The sequence below is a fragment of the Salvia hispanica genome, chromosome 1 (assembly GCF_023119035.1).
Source record: "Salvia hispanica cultivar TCC Black 2014 chromosome 1, UniMelb_Shisp_WGS_1.0, whole genome shotgun sequence".
In the NCBI taxonomy this organism is placed as follows: domain Eukaryota; kingdom Viridiplantae; phylum Streptophyta; class Magnoliopsida; order Lamiales; family Lamiaceae; genus Salvia; species Salvia hispanica.
Genome location: NC_062965.1, coordinates 49,764,475 through 49,777,150, shown reverse-complemented (window position 1 = coordinate 49,777,150; position 12,676 = coordinate 49,764,475). Strand labels below are relative to the sequence as shown.

The following is a 12,676-nucleotide window of genomic DNA, read 5'->3' as shown; positions in this document are numbered from 1 at the left end:
GAAATGTAGTCGCGGCGTTCGGTTAACAAGGTTTCAGGTCGTCGTGAGCTTTGGAAATATCATTTTAGGTCCGCCAACTACAAGTTAATATCATTTGAGGTATTTTGAAATTTTTTTCGAACGAAAATGCCCTTAAGACTTTCAAAGGATAATTTGGACAATTCTTCCGCCACTCATTTTGTGTCAAAAACCTAGAGTCCAACAATTTTTTTACTACTATTTAATTCAATTACCATCCAAATTGAATTTAAATATAATTAAAATTTTCCTTAAAAAATAGTACTCGTATGTGTTAATTTTTCAATTATTAGATGACCAATTATTTAGGAATAGTGAATTGGGATATGATACTTTTATTTTATTTTTTCAATCTAAACTGCACTTTAAGAACTTACCATAGGTGATTTGTGAATCATATTTAGTTTATTTGTTTTGAAATTAAAGCTACTATTAATTTGGATTGTCATTCGGAGTATTATTTATATGAATTTCATAATGGAGATCAATTACCATCCAAATTGAATTTAAATATAAAAATTTGTCGTTAAAAATTGTTGGACTATAGGTCTCTAACGCAAAAGGAGTGGTCTTAAAGGCATTTTCGTCCGGAAAAAGTTCAAAACACCTCAAATGATATTACCTTATAGTTGACATACTTAAAATGATATTTTTAAGGTTCACGGACTTAAAATGATACTTTGGCAAAGTTCATGGACCTAAAAAGATGTTCCATCTTTACTATAAATAGTAAAAGGCCCACATTCCACTAATTTATTTCATTCATATTTCATTTAAAACTAATACTATTATAAACAAGTATAGTGCCGGACCTACACTTGTGAGTGGTGTGCCCATGGAACCCAGCAATTTGAAAAACGACATATAGTACTTCCTCCGTCCACGAAAAATAAGGCACTTTGTGAATGATACGGGTTTTAATGTAGAATTGGTAAAGTAAGGGAGAATGGAAAAAAGTAAGAGGGAAAGGGAAAAAGTAAGAGAGAAGTAGTGTTAGTGGAATGTGGGGTTCATATTATTAGTAAGAAAGAAGAGAAAAAAGTAAGAGAGAAGTGGTTGAAAACTTTCATTTTTTGAAAGTGTCTTATTTTTCGTGGACAACAAAAAATGACAAATGTACTATATTTTTCGTGGATAGAGGGAGTATTACATATGTTAACCCTGTCGTACAACATAAGTCCGATACCGCAGTTGGCATTCACATCTGCTAGTGACCATATTTTAGTATTTTTTCCACCTATTTTTCTGAATATTTTTTAAAATTTGTGCAGAATATAAAAGGATTTCTATTAGCGGAGGGATGGAGTATTAAATTTGGATGATCGTATTTATTTGAACTCAGATAGCATTTCAAAGTTTGATTCCACCTCTGATGTTTTTGCTGAAAATCTGAGATATTAATGAAGTTTGAGTGATAATATTAATGTAATTTATTAATTCCTAGATTGCCCTAACTAAACCCTACACTATTAACTATATTAAACCATGAAAAAGTGTTTATGGACCCAATCCATGTTAAACTGAACCCTAGAATTAAAATTTTGCCCATTAAACATTCTCTGCTTTACACTAGTAGTACAACATATCATCTCCTGCCTCTCACATTTTGATCGGTTTAGCCACGCTTTATGAAAATTATAATTTGGTTTATATATTTTGTTTAAGAATTGTCTCTTCTTTCGGCTGCATGGGGCTGATATCATCATCGATGATCGATTTCCTTATGGTTTTGTTGTGGAGGCATAAATTGAAATTGAAATAATCAAAGCGTTGGACTCCTTCCGTCCCATAACAACAGTTTTCTTTTTTCCATTTTGAGTCGTCCCACAAAAATAGCCATCTTTCACTTTTGTCAAATTTCCGTACTAACCTAAAGTCCATATTGTTATGGGAAGGAGAGAGGATAACCCTTCTTTTTATCCACGTTTTTGGGTTCGCTCGCATTGGTACATTTTCCATTACAAAATTAATTCTATTTCTATACGGCCAAGACTCTAATTACACAAATTAATATCTAATCAAGAATAAGTAAATTCTAGGCTGTTACAATTTCAAATTTTTCATCAAATATAACAAAAAAGCATCAACTAATTCAATATACAATCAAAACAAAGTGAAAATCATGCATAAAGCAGAAAGAGTATTGAATATGGGAAAAAAGCAAGCAATGTTTTAGGAGAAATTCAAGCTGACAATAGTGTTGGTTACAAACATAATTCAACATTCTAGTTTCACAATTCTCAACAAAATCCAACAACATGGAAACACACTTGAAAAGATAGGATAATGCGACATCTGAAGCATTTGGTTCTCCCATTTGCCTGAAACACTGTGTATAAGAAAAACATGTAAGTGTAAATCACAAGCACATGCATTTGAGATAGAAAATAAACCAATTAAACTAAAAATAAAAAGTAAGAAGGCTAACCTGTGAACCACTTCTCATCACTCATAAGAACGGTGGCCACGAATTTCAAAGTGATATTCTGATAATTTTTCCTCGGCAGATGCATAAACTAAGGGATTGCAATCTACCAATTCAATTACAGGTGTTTCCTCTGAGTTACAACACAACCAATCGAGATGTTTTAATTTGTAGCAATGTCGTATGCTTAGGAGCTTAAGCCTTGGGAGGCTCCCATGTTTAGCTCTCAATTGCACCAAATCGGTGTCTTCAATTATAAGTGACTCAAGTTTCAAAAAACAGCTCGATTCTATGTCCCACTTTGGGCCTCGGAAGGCATAATGTTCTATCCCGAGGATAATAAGATTTGGTAGCATCAAACCAATGTCGTTCATATACTGCCAATGATACCCTAATCCACCCAACCTCAATACTTGAAGACTTGATGGGAACATTGAAAGAGGAATCATACTCTTCCACTTCATATCTGGGTACACTACATCGTATTCAAGATAGATCAAATTCTGGAGTTCCTCTGAGATATTAGCCAAGCCACTTAATGAGTTGCTAGCATCGTCTTCATCATAAGGCTTCCTAACACTAATAATGGTTAGAAGCCTTAAATTCGGGATTCTTTTAAGAATTTCTACAGTGCAACTCTTTGTACCTACGCCTAAAATATAAGAGACTTTTCCCAACATAGCATTAGAATCAGAAATCGGGGTTGGTAATTCTCTTGCTGTGACTTGAAGATGTTGTAGGTTTTGCATGTTCCATATTTCCATTGGCATATATGGCAGAACTCCACGCTTTATAACGTGCACATATGAATCGATGCTCAAGAATTGAAGGTGTAAAAGGTTGGATATTGATACAGGGAGCTCTTTGTTGCAAGTTAGAGAAAGATACTTCAGACAAACTAGTTTTAGAATTTCAGGTGGAATATGATAATATCGAACACTAATAGCATTTAGTACCCTGGGCAACTTGAAATCTATCATATGTATTGGCAATGGATAAGGATGGAGAGGACCATAGCAAAGGAGAGAACGTAAAGTGGATGAACAATCACTTTTTATTGAATCATACACTTCTTTGATGGCAAATAAAGTGTTGAAATGGGCACACACCCGACGTTGGTCTATCATAACTTCGTCGCAACTTTGTAAAACATGCAAGAACTTGATTTTACTAGCTTCTTTCTTACAACAAGTGCTGCCAGCAAGAATGCACACGACATTTTTCATTTAAAAACCAAGATAACGGATCAAATTCATATAGAAGAAGATGATAACTCTTAGCAAGCTTTCCTAGGTTATCGAACATAAAGGATTCTATAGTCTTCACTCCATCTGCAACCTCATCCAATTTTTTTTTTCCAATTGGTTCGCATAACCCCTCAGCACTTATATACCACATGAGATTGTGTGGATAAATATATCTATATGGAGGGAAAGTTCCCAAATAGAGAAAAAACATTTTAAAAAACTGAGGCAAGTAGTCGTAGGGAAAAATACCTTTGATATTTGATTAGATGAAGCAATAGAGCAGCAGAAAAATAGCTAAAATATGAAAGATGAGAAAAAATTAGTAAAATAAAAGAGATACGTTTTCTATTTTTAGCAATGAGACTATATGTCGTGGATATATGACAATATTAAAATGAGATTATTTTTCATGGATAGATGGACTAATGGAGTGTATCTTACATCTCCTTTCGTGTTGGGCCTTGGGCCTCTTTGATGTAATTTGGTGGACTTGTTTGCTCTTTGACCACGTCACTTATACTCTTAACAACATTGCAATATTCCAATCAAAATATAACTCTCACAAATCGATCACTTGCAATTTACTTGTTAGATGGCTTTTTGATGACACAAATCAATACTAGTTCATAAATATTAAATGAACCTACAAAATGAATGAACTTAACTTAATTGGGTGACAAATAGTTTATACAGTCGACTATATATAATTAAGGTTTGATGGGGGAAATATATATTTGATGGGCAGAAATTTTACCGAACCAACTTATGCACACTATATTTGCAAAGGAACCATGAATTAATTTATCTATGTTAACAAATTATGTTCAATGCACACTTGAAATGATGGGATAATGTGACATGACATGACCCATATCATCTCCTGTCTCTCACATTTTGATACTGTTTATGAAAATTATAATTTGGTTTATAAATTTTTTTTTGACGAATTGCCTCTTCTTTCGGCTACAGGGGAACTGAGATCATCATCAAAATGATCGATTTCCTGATGGTTTTTGTAAAGTTTTTATCTCTTATAAGGTAGGTCCCATTCTCCAGTAACAATACTCCAATCACTTTTTCCTTCTGCATCTCTCCTACTTTACCAATTTTTACATTAAAACCCGTACTAATCCTAAAGTTCATATTGTTATGGGACGAAGGAAGGATAACCCTTCTTTTTATCCACGTTTTTAGGTTCGCTCGCTTACAAAATTAATTCTATTTCCATACGTATTTTTTTCAATTTTGCTTATATTTGGAAACTTATTTTTCGGATTTTCTAGAAGAATATTGTTATCCCAATTATTTTTACATAAGCAAAAGTAATCTTTATTTTCAAAAGTTTTTTTGATTTTCTATTCTTTTGCTCATTTAAGCTGTAGATTTCGAAACTCATTTTTCGGATTTTCTGAAAGAAACATATTGGCAATTGAATGTCAAAGCTTTTTCATGGTCAAAATCAAACTTTTTATTCTAGATTTAATTTAATACTTGGAATAATTAACAAGATGAAACTGGCAGAATGGATTTATACCAGATCAAAATAATAATCTCAGCAACTAGTTTGAAGGAAAAAGCATAACAATTTAACAATCCCAATAGAAAAATGAAACAACACCACAACCACAAGCTTATAATTCCCACATTTCTTCTTCTGCACCATTTCCAAGCTTAGCTCTGTACAGTTTGGTAAATACAAGCAAGTAATTAATGTTATGAATTGAAACGATGAAAAGATGAAAAAGAAACGAGATTAGTGATTATTAGACGGAATATACTAATTTACAACACTAATCAAAAATTTAATATTTGTTAACTTAAAATATTTTGTACTCAATATTTTACGAGTAGATTGTAATTACCCCGCCGTTTGCGTCACTTGACTTCCCTTTCCGCATATTTCCCCTTTTCGCTCAAAACCCACCTCAGGAATGGCAAATCCCCAGTCCCTCTTCGCTACCTTCTCCTATCCAAAGACACAACACAGCTTCAAGTGGCGGACGCAGGAATTTTTTCCAGTAGGTGCTCCATTAGTTAATAATTTCTTCATTTCCCAATTAATAAATGTCTCACTTTGATGTGACACGGGTTTTAAAAAAATGTAAAGTAAAGTGAGTTGAAAATATTAATTGTATGTGAGAGAAATTAGTTAGTAGAATTTGGGGTATATGACCAAAAGTAGTAAAGATGAAGTGGAACAATTAATAAGGACGAACCAAAATGTTGTACACATAATGGGGAGACGGATATAGTATTTTGTACATTATATATATGTGTGTGTTTGTTACTTTAAAACATACATTTGCTTATTATTATATTTGTACTTTTCTATTATATTCCATTTCATTTTTATTATATTTGGTAAATAGACCGTGCATTCTAAAAAACTAGACTGGTTCCAAAAAATTTCGCTAGCTTTTCTTTATATTTTTCAAAAATTCCAGAGGTAAAAGAAAGCACATAGTAAAATATATGCAGAGTAATAGCATATTATAAAAAATCACAATTATAAAATCTATGGAAATTCATAAATATTTTTTTTGTTGCAAGAAACTAATTAGCTAATACCTAATCAAAAGTATGAAACAATTCATATTTACACATTCTTTTTCTTATCCTTGAATGTTAGTAAAGAATGACATAAAAAATTGCATAATTTAATTAAAACTGAATAAAAAGAATGAATTAAAAATATTGATTATTAAAAGAAAAATAGCGCCTAAAAAGAATTAAAGGTTCCAATATAGAAAATGAAATAAAGAATTAAAATTAAAAAAATAGAAAGTTAGTTTTTAAAACTAATGGATAGTACGGAACCGGATCCTCTGCTGTGATTAAATCACAGCAGGGCGTGCTGTGGTAAAAAACGCTGTCGTATCCTTCTATTAAAATAATGCAATTTATTTAGTTTTTAAATCTCTCCAAATCGGCCAACAAACCAATGCTGTGGTAAAAAACGCCGTCGTATCCTTCTATTAAAATAATGCAATTTATTTAGTTTTTAAATCTCTCCAAATCGGCCAACAAACCAAAAATGTGTAGGAACCGAATCCAATATATCAATAGCCAAATATTTCTTTTCCCTCCTTTTTCTCTTTGCGTACACCGGAAACAAAAAAATAATCTCTTCATCTTCTTTCTAATCTGCTTCTATTTCTTTTACGCCGGTTGTGGAAAAAATTAATCACTCTTCTCTGTTATCTCAAGGTATGAATTTTTTTTCTAATGAATGTAGTGTGATTCATCTAATATTTGTTAATCCTGTTTCTTTTTATGAATAGATGGTATTTAATTATTTTTTATGCCTAAGACTTTGTGGGATTATTGCTTTCCTTTATGAATATAACGAACCATTATAACAAGTCCATGAATATTTTTAACTTGTTATTTGATCTTGCCAAATATTGAAAGTAGCTAACCAATGTTGCTTTTTCCACCATTTAATTCCAAGAGAAAGTGAGATAGGTTAAAAGAGTTAGAATTTGTATTGAAGTTGAAGAAGCAAAAGTTAATCTCGCATATATTATTATTGATGTTTCTATCTGAATAAAAATTTCTCATTGCATATCATCTAATATTTTCATGTTTTAGTGGTTGCAACAGAGTTTTCCAAACCGATGAATATGAGCTCTGATTCTGATTTCAAGCCTAGAATCGATATGAAATTTGATAGCTTAGATGATGCTTGGATGTTTTGGGTTCAATATGGGGGAAAAGTTGGCTTCGGAGTTCGAAAACATTACTTTAACAAATGCAAAAAACTGGTCGAATAACATCATATAAATATGTTTGTTGTAAGGAAGGTGTTCGTAAAGAGGACAAAAGGGATTCTTTGACGATTAATCCTCGACTTGAGACTCGAACAAATTGCCAAGTAAGGTTGGGGGTGACCTATGTGAAGGGTATATATAAAGTAAATGAGTTTAAGGAAGAGCATAATCATCCCCTCCACCTTCCCGAGACAGTACATATGTTATCTTCTCAACGCCGCATTACTGAAGTTCAAGCACATGAGATTGATTTAGCTGATGATGTTGGGCTCAATTAGAAATCATCTTTTGATTTGATGACTAGACACGCTGGAGGAAGAGATGGGATTGGTTACACTATCTTAGACGCTAAGAATTATCTTCGATCTAAGAGACAAAGAAGCATGGTGTATGGAGAAGTTGGTTGTTTGATGAGATACTTTCAAGATCAGTTATCTAAAAATCCATCATTTTACCATGTGAACCAAATGGATATGGAAGAGCAAATAACTAATGTTTTTTGGGCAGATGCAAGAATGTTGATTGATTATGAGTACTTTGGTGATGTTGTGTCATTGGATACGACATACTATACAAATCGTGATAATAGACCACTTGCCGTATTCTCGGGTTTCAATCATCATAGAAAAGCTGTCATTTTTGGCGCAGCATTTTTGTACGATGAAACAACAGCATCATTCAAATGGCTGTTTGAAACATTTTTAGATGGACACAAACACAAAAGGCCTCTCACCGTCTTCACTGACCAGGATCAAGCTATGGGAAAAGCCTTGCATGAGGTAATGCCAGAGACATTTCATGGATTATGATGGCATTTAATGCAAAATGGAATCAAACATCTGGGAAACCTTATGAAGGAAGGATCGTGTTTCTTGACAAATTTTAAGAGGTGTATGTATGGCTTTGAGGATGAAACCGATTTTGAGGAGGCTTGGAGCAACTTATTGACACATTTTAGTCTTCAAGACAATACATGGTTGAAGCATATGTACAGTGTGAAGGAAAAATGGGCCCGATGCTACATAAAAGCCTTCACACTTGTGATAAAAGGAGGAGATTTCTATTCATTTTCTTGTATGTTTTACACACTGTGTCCTTTAATAGGTAAAACTATAGCTAAACATGGTAAGGATTCTCCTGCAATTATTCTCCAAATCACACGTTTCTTTTCTTGATTGCTACTTCACTAATTGATTTCTTTCCAACACTCCCCCTCAAGTTAAGTAATGGGGTCACCCATTCTTAACTTGCTTAGTACTTCGCGGAAGCTTCTTGAATCCACAGCCCGTGGCCCGCATCTCTACTAACATTGCCTCCTCCAAGGGGCAATTTTCATAGCTTCTTCCGCCGTTCGGTGGCCTTTCTTCTTCATAAAGAGCACTTTCAAATGCCCCGGCCATTTCAATAGTTTGCTTTCGCCGATTTGCCATAGGGTACCGATCTTGAACCGATTCTCCGGAATGTATCTTTTAGGAGGCACCCGCGGGTGCTTCTATTTGGCATGATATACCGCCGATCACCATCAATTGTCGATTTTCCTCTTCTTCGCACGGTTTGGGTGGGAGCTAATAACCGTATCATGCGAGCTAGATTCGGGAATTACCTCACATATCACTAAGGAGGATGTTCAGCAATGGTGACCGAGGAGGCTCCACATGACGTGATCTCGCTCGGCGATGACACTAGCTTGCTCTGGCTCCACTTCGAGTTACCTAATTGTAGCGCTACCCAATGGAGGGTCGAACACTCTCCCCGACTTGGAACACTCTCCCCCGACCCGAATGTGGTTGTGATAGAAATACTCACTTTCTAAGAAGTTACAGCTCATGGTTGTAATAATCTTCCTAGAAGACGGATGGTAACCCCTGCATTCTTTCGATTTAACCCATATCCCATAAAGACGCATTTAATAGCACATGCAGAATTTACTTCTTTCATGCTTGGGAACATGGACGTAAACAGAGCAACCAAAGATTATCGAGGAATAGTCGGGGTTCAGGAATATTTGTTGAGGCCGAAAGGATTTGCAAAGGAGTTTTCATACCTAAGATTTTTGTAGGTAGACGATTTATAAATAAAGCAAAGTGGCTACCGCTCGGCCAAAGAAACTTTGGAACATTTGAGTCAAAAAACAAAGCCCGAGTCATTTCCAAAATCGACTATTGGGGCAATTCGTTTGATGAACCAATCCTTTACTCCGGAAAAAATTTGTCATCTCCTTATTAACAAATTCTCTACCATTATCAGACCTAAGAATTTTGATAGAGGTTTGAAACTGGGTCTGAATCATAGTAAAAAAGATGGTAAATTTTTCGAAAACCTCAGATTTATTTTTCAAAAAATATACCCATGTTAATCTAGTGCAATCATCAACAAAAATCAAAAAATACTTTAAACCATGATCACCAGAAATGGACGCTGGGCCCCACACATCAGCATGTACTAAGGAAAAAATATCCTTAACTCGAGTATCACTAGATTTAAAGGATTGTCTATGATTTTTGGCTAAAACACACGACTCACAAGTAATATTCTCAAACTTAGAAAACTTAGGAAACAAAATTTTTAAATAACCCTGCATCAATAGAGTTCAATTTAGCTCTTTAGTAACATGGCTAATGGACATGAGTTTATGAGACAATTTTGGCACATAAAGGCAATTGGAGAGTTTTAAGGTGGGAGAAATCTCAATGGTCCCACTCCCACTAACAACAGTCAATTCCCCATCTGCAGTCTGTATCGAATTCTTTGTAGCCTCAGTAAATGCAGAAAAATCATTTTTATCAGTGATGCAGGTTTGGTTGAAGCCTTTTGGCCGAGATTTTGGTATTTTCAGGCTAGGATGAATTCTTTTCTGAGCCCTTGCTCTGATGCCATGATAAAAGGAGGAGATTTCTATTCATTTTCTTGTATGTTTTACACACTGATTTACATGTCCTTTAATAGGTAAAACTATAGCTAAACATGGTAAGGATTCTCCTGCAATTATTCTCCAAATCACACGTTTCTTTTCTTGATTGCTACTTCACTAATTGATTTCTTTCCAACAACTTGGTATGAGAAGCACACAACTTAGTGAGAGCATCAATTCTAGTATCAAGAATTGTACGATGCCCAACTTAAACATTGCTCGATTTTTTAAGAATTTTGAGCGGGTTGTGGAGGATAAACGGTACAATGAACTGAAGTGTGATTTTGAGGCACACCAAAAGTTACCCAGATTGAGGTTAGAGAGCTCTCCTATATTAAGACAACTTTCTAAGATCTATACTCCATCAGTTTTTGATTTATTCCAGAATGAGTTTATCATGTTTGCAGCTGCATACATCAAGCATAAAGATGAATCGGGATCATCATTTGAGTATGTTATTGGACTAAACGATCACGATAGGGAATGGAGGGTGACATATTATCCCAATACAAAGATGATTCATTGTAGTTGTCGAAGGTTTGAGATGGTTGGATTAATATGTTGTCACTCTGTGAAAGTGTTTGATGTGTTAGACGTGAAGTTGCTTCCTGAGAATTATATTCTTAAAAGGTGGACAAGAGAAGCTAGAACTGGTGTAGTCCATGACCTTATTGGTAATGAAGTTGAAGAAGATTCTAAATTACAAAGTACTGAGCGGTATCGAAGACTATGTCAAGTTCTTATAAGGTTGGCTAATGAAGCTTCTATCCATCAATCCACTTTTACCTTGGTGAATGAAACAATGTCGGATCTATATAAAAAGGTAATGGAAATGCGTTTAGCAGAAAAAGATCAAGAATATAGTGACAATGTGAATACCTCTTCAACGGTCTCTTCTCTAATGGCATCAAGAGGATTCAAGAAAAAAATTGGTGCAAAAGGTTCGAAACGATTGAAGAGTTGGGTAGAACTTCAGTCAAAACAAAGAAAAACAAACCATAAAGTAAAGGTATATATACACAAACCATAAAGTAAAGGTATATACTGTTATGTGTTTGGAAAATAATTTTATTAAATATAAATTTTACTTTAATTGTAGGTTGTTGGAGCACGAGGTACATTGCATGTTTCTTGTTCGGTAGTTCCAGCACCTCGTGCGTGCCCCGAAAATCCGGCAATTCCAGCACCTCGTCCGTGGCCCGAAAGGACTTCAGATCATTTGAGTTTCACTGAATTATTACTGGTATAAGAGCATCTCCAATGGTCGGCTAGTGACCGGCTAGCCGATTCGTTACGCTGGCCGATCGGCTAGCCGAACCATTGGAGTCGGCCAGCGCTAAATCGGCCAAAATATCGGCGTCCGCTGGCCGATCGACCGGCGCTAGCCGATGCGCTGGCCGCCATTGTGGCGTGCCAATCGGCCAGCGATCGGCCAGCGCCGATTTTCAATTTTTTTATTATTTATTTTTTAAATCTATATAAACGCGATTTTCTCTCTCTCTAAATTTCTGTACAAGAGCAACATCTAACGATGGACAACAACAACTGGGCCCAATAGACCCCCGTTCGGCTAGCGGCAAACTATAATTGATTCAAGGCATACTAACATTTTTTTATGTATTTTTTTAATAAATTAGTGAGGAGTAGAGTGGGGCGGTGGCTCGTGTGTGGAAGCCCGAATTTTTTTTTATTATGTAATTTTTTTTATTTTTAGTTAATGTAATTTTTTTTATTTAAATAAAATTAACGAATTTTTCCCGTATATATGTCGTAAATTTAATTCCGTATTGTGATTTTAATTCCGTAAATGTAGTATTTTTTGAATTATTTTTACTGCGGCTGGCCTAAATCTGATGTGGCAGGTGGATTTTTAGTGCAGCTGACGTAGCAGTGGCCGATTTCTGGCCGATTTCTGGCCGAAGTACCATTGGAGATGCTCTAACTATTTATAGTACAAAGTTTCTGGTGCAATTGGTTGTAATTTATCTTTTTTTTTGTAGGCACCAATAGATCAAACATTATATGCTGCCAATGGAACATATTTTGATGGATCAACATGCTCAACTCCGATATGGTATTATTTTTTGTTCTATGTACATTGCTTTCTCCCTTTTTGAAATGTATATTTTGTTCTTAGTATACACCACTTTGTTGATTCAACTCTAACACTTATAACTCAAGATTTAATAATATATGTGTATTTGATTTATATGTCTTGCAGCACTATATAGAGCTCCGAAGGTACATCTAGTGGTAATTATCAATATCGAGATGGAGATGGAGACCGAGATCATTGAGATGTTTT

General features: G+C 34.7%; 2 protein-coding genes across 2 annotated transcripts; both read left to right on the top strand.

Moving 5' to 3' along the window:
* The first annotated feature begins 7,307 nt into the window (after positions 1–7,307).
* LOC125199559 (protein FAR1-RELATED SEQUENCE 5-like) lies at positions 7,308–8,269 on the top strand. Its single transcript, XM_048097546.1, has 3 exons — positions 7,308–7,406; positions 7,490–7,654; positions 7,739–8,269. Exons 1-3 carry the CDS (start codon positions 7,308–7,310, stop codon positions 8,267–8,269), a joined length of 795 nt encoding a protein of 264 aa, XP_047953503.1.
* Positions 8,270–10,261: 1,992 nt separating this feature from the next.
* LOC125196949 (protein FAR1-RELATED SEQUENCE 3-like) lies at positions 10,262–11,795 on the top strand. Its single transcript, XM_048095654.1, has 3 exons — positions 10,262–10,686; positions 10,757–11,380; positions 11,471–11,795. Exons 2-3 carry the CDS (start codon positions 10,769–10,771, stop codon positions 11,618–11,620), a joined length of 762 nt encoding a protein of 253 aa, XP_047951611.1. The 5' UTR covers positions 10,262–10,686; positions 10,757–10,768; the 3' UTR covers positions 11,621–11,795.
* The last annotated feature ends 881 nt before the right edge of the window (positions 11,796–12,676 follow it).

Coding starts and splice junctions, on each gene's coding strand:
- LOC125199559 (XM_048097546.1), top strand. CDS start 7,308: ATGAATATGAGCTCTGATTCTGATTTCAAGCCTAGAATCGATATGAAA. Junction 7,407..7,489: donor GGGTTCAATATGGGGGAAAA/GTTGGCTTCGGA, acceptor GTTTGTTGTAAG/GAAGGTGTTCGTAAAGAGGA. Junction 7,655..7,738: donor CCCTCCACCTTCCCGAGACA/GTACATATGTTA, acceptor GGGCTCAATTAG/AAATCATCTTTTGATTTGAT.
- LOC125196949 (XM_048095654.1), top strand. CDS start 10,769: ATGTTTGCAGCTGCATACATCAAGCATAAAGATGAATCGGGATCATCA. Junction 11,381..11,470: donor AAACAAACCATAAAGTAAAG/GTATATATACAC, acceptor CTTTAATTGTAG/GTTGTTGGAGCACGAGGTAC.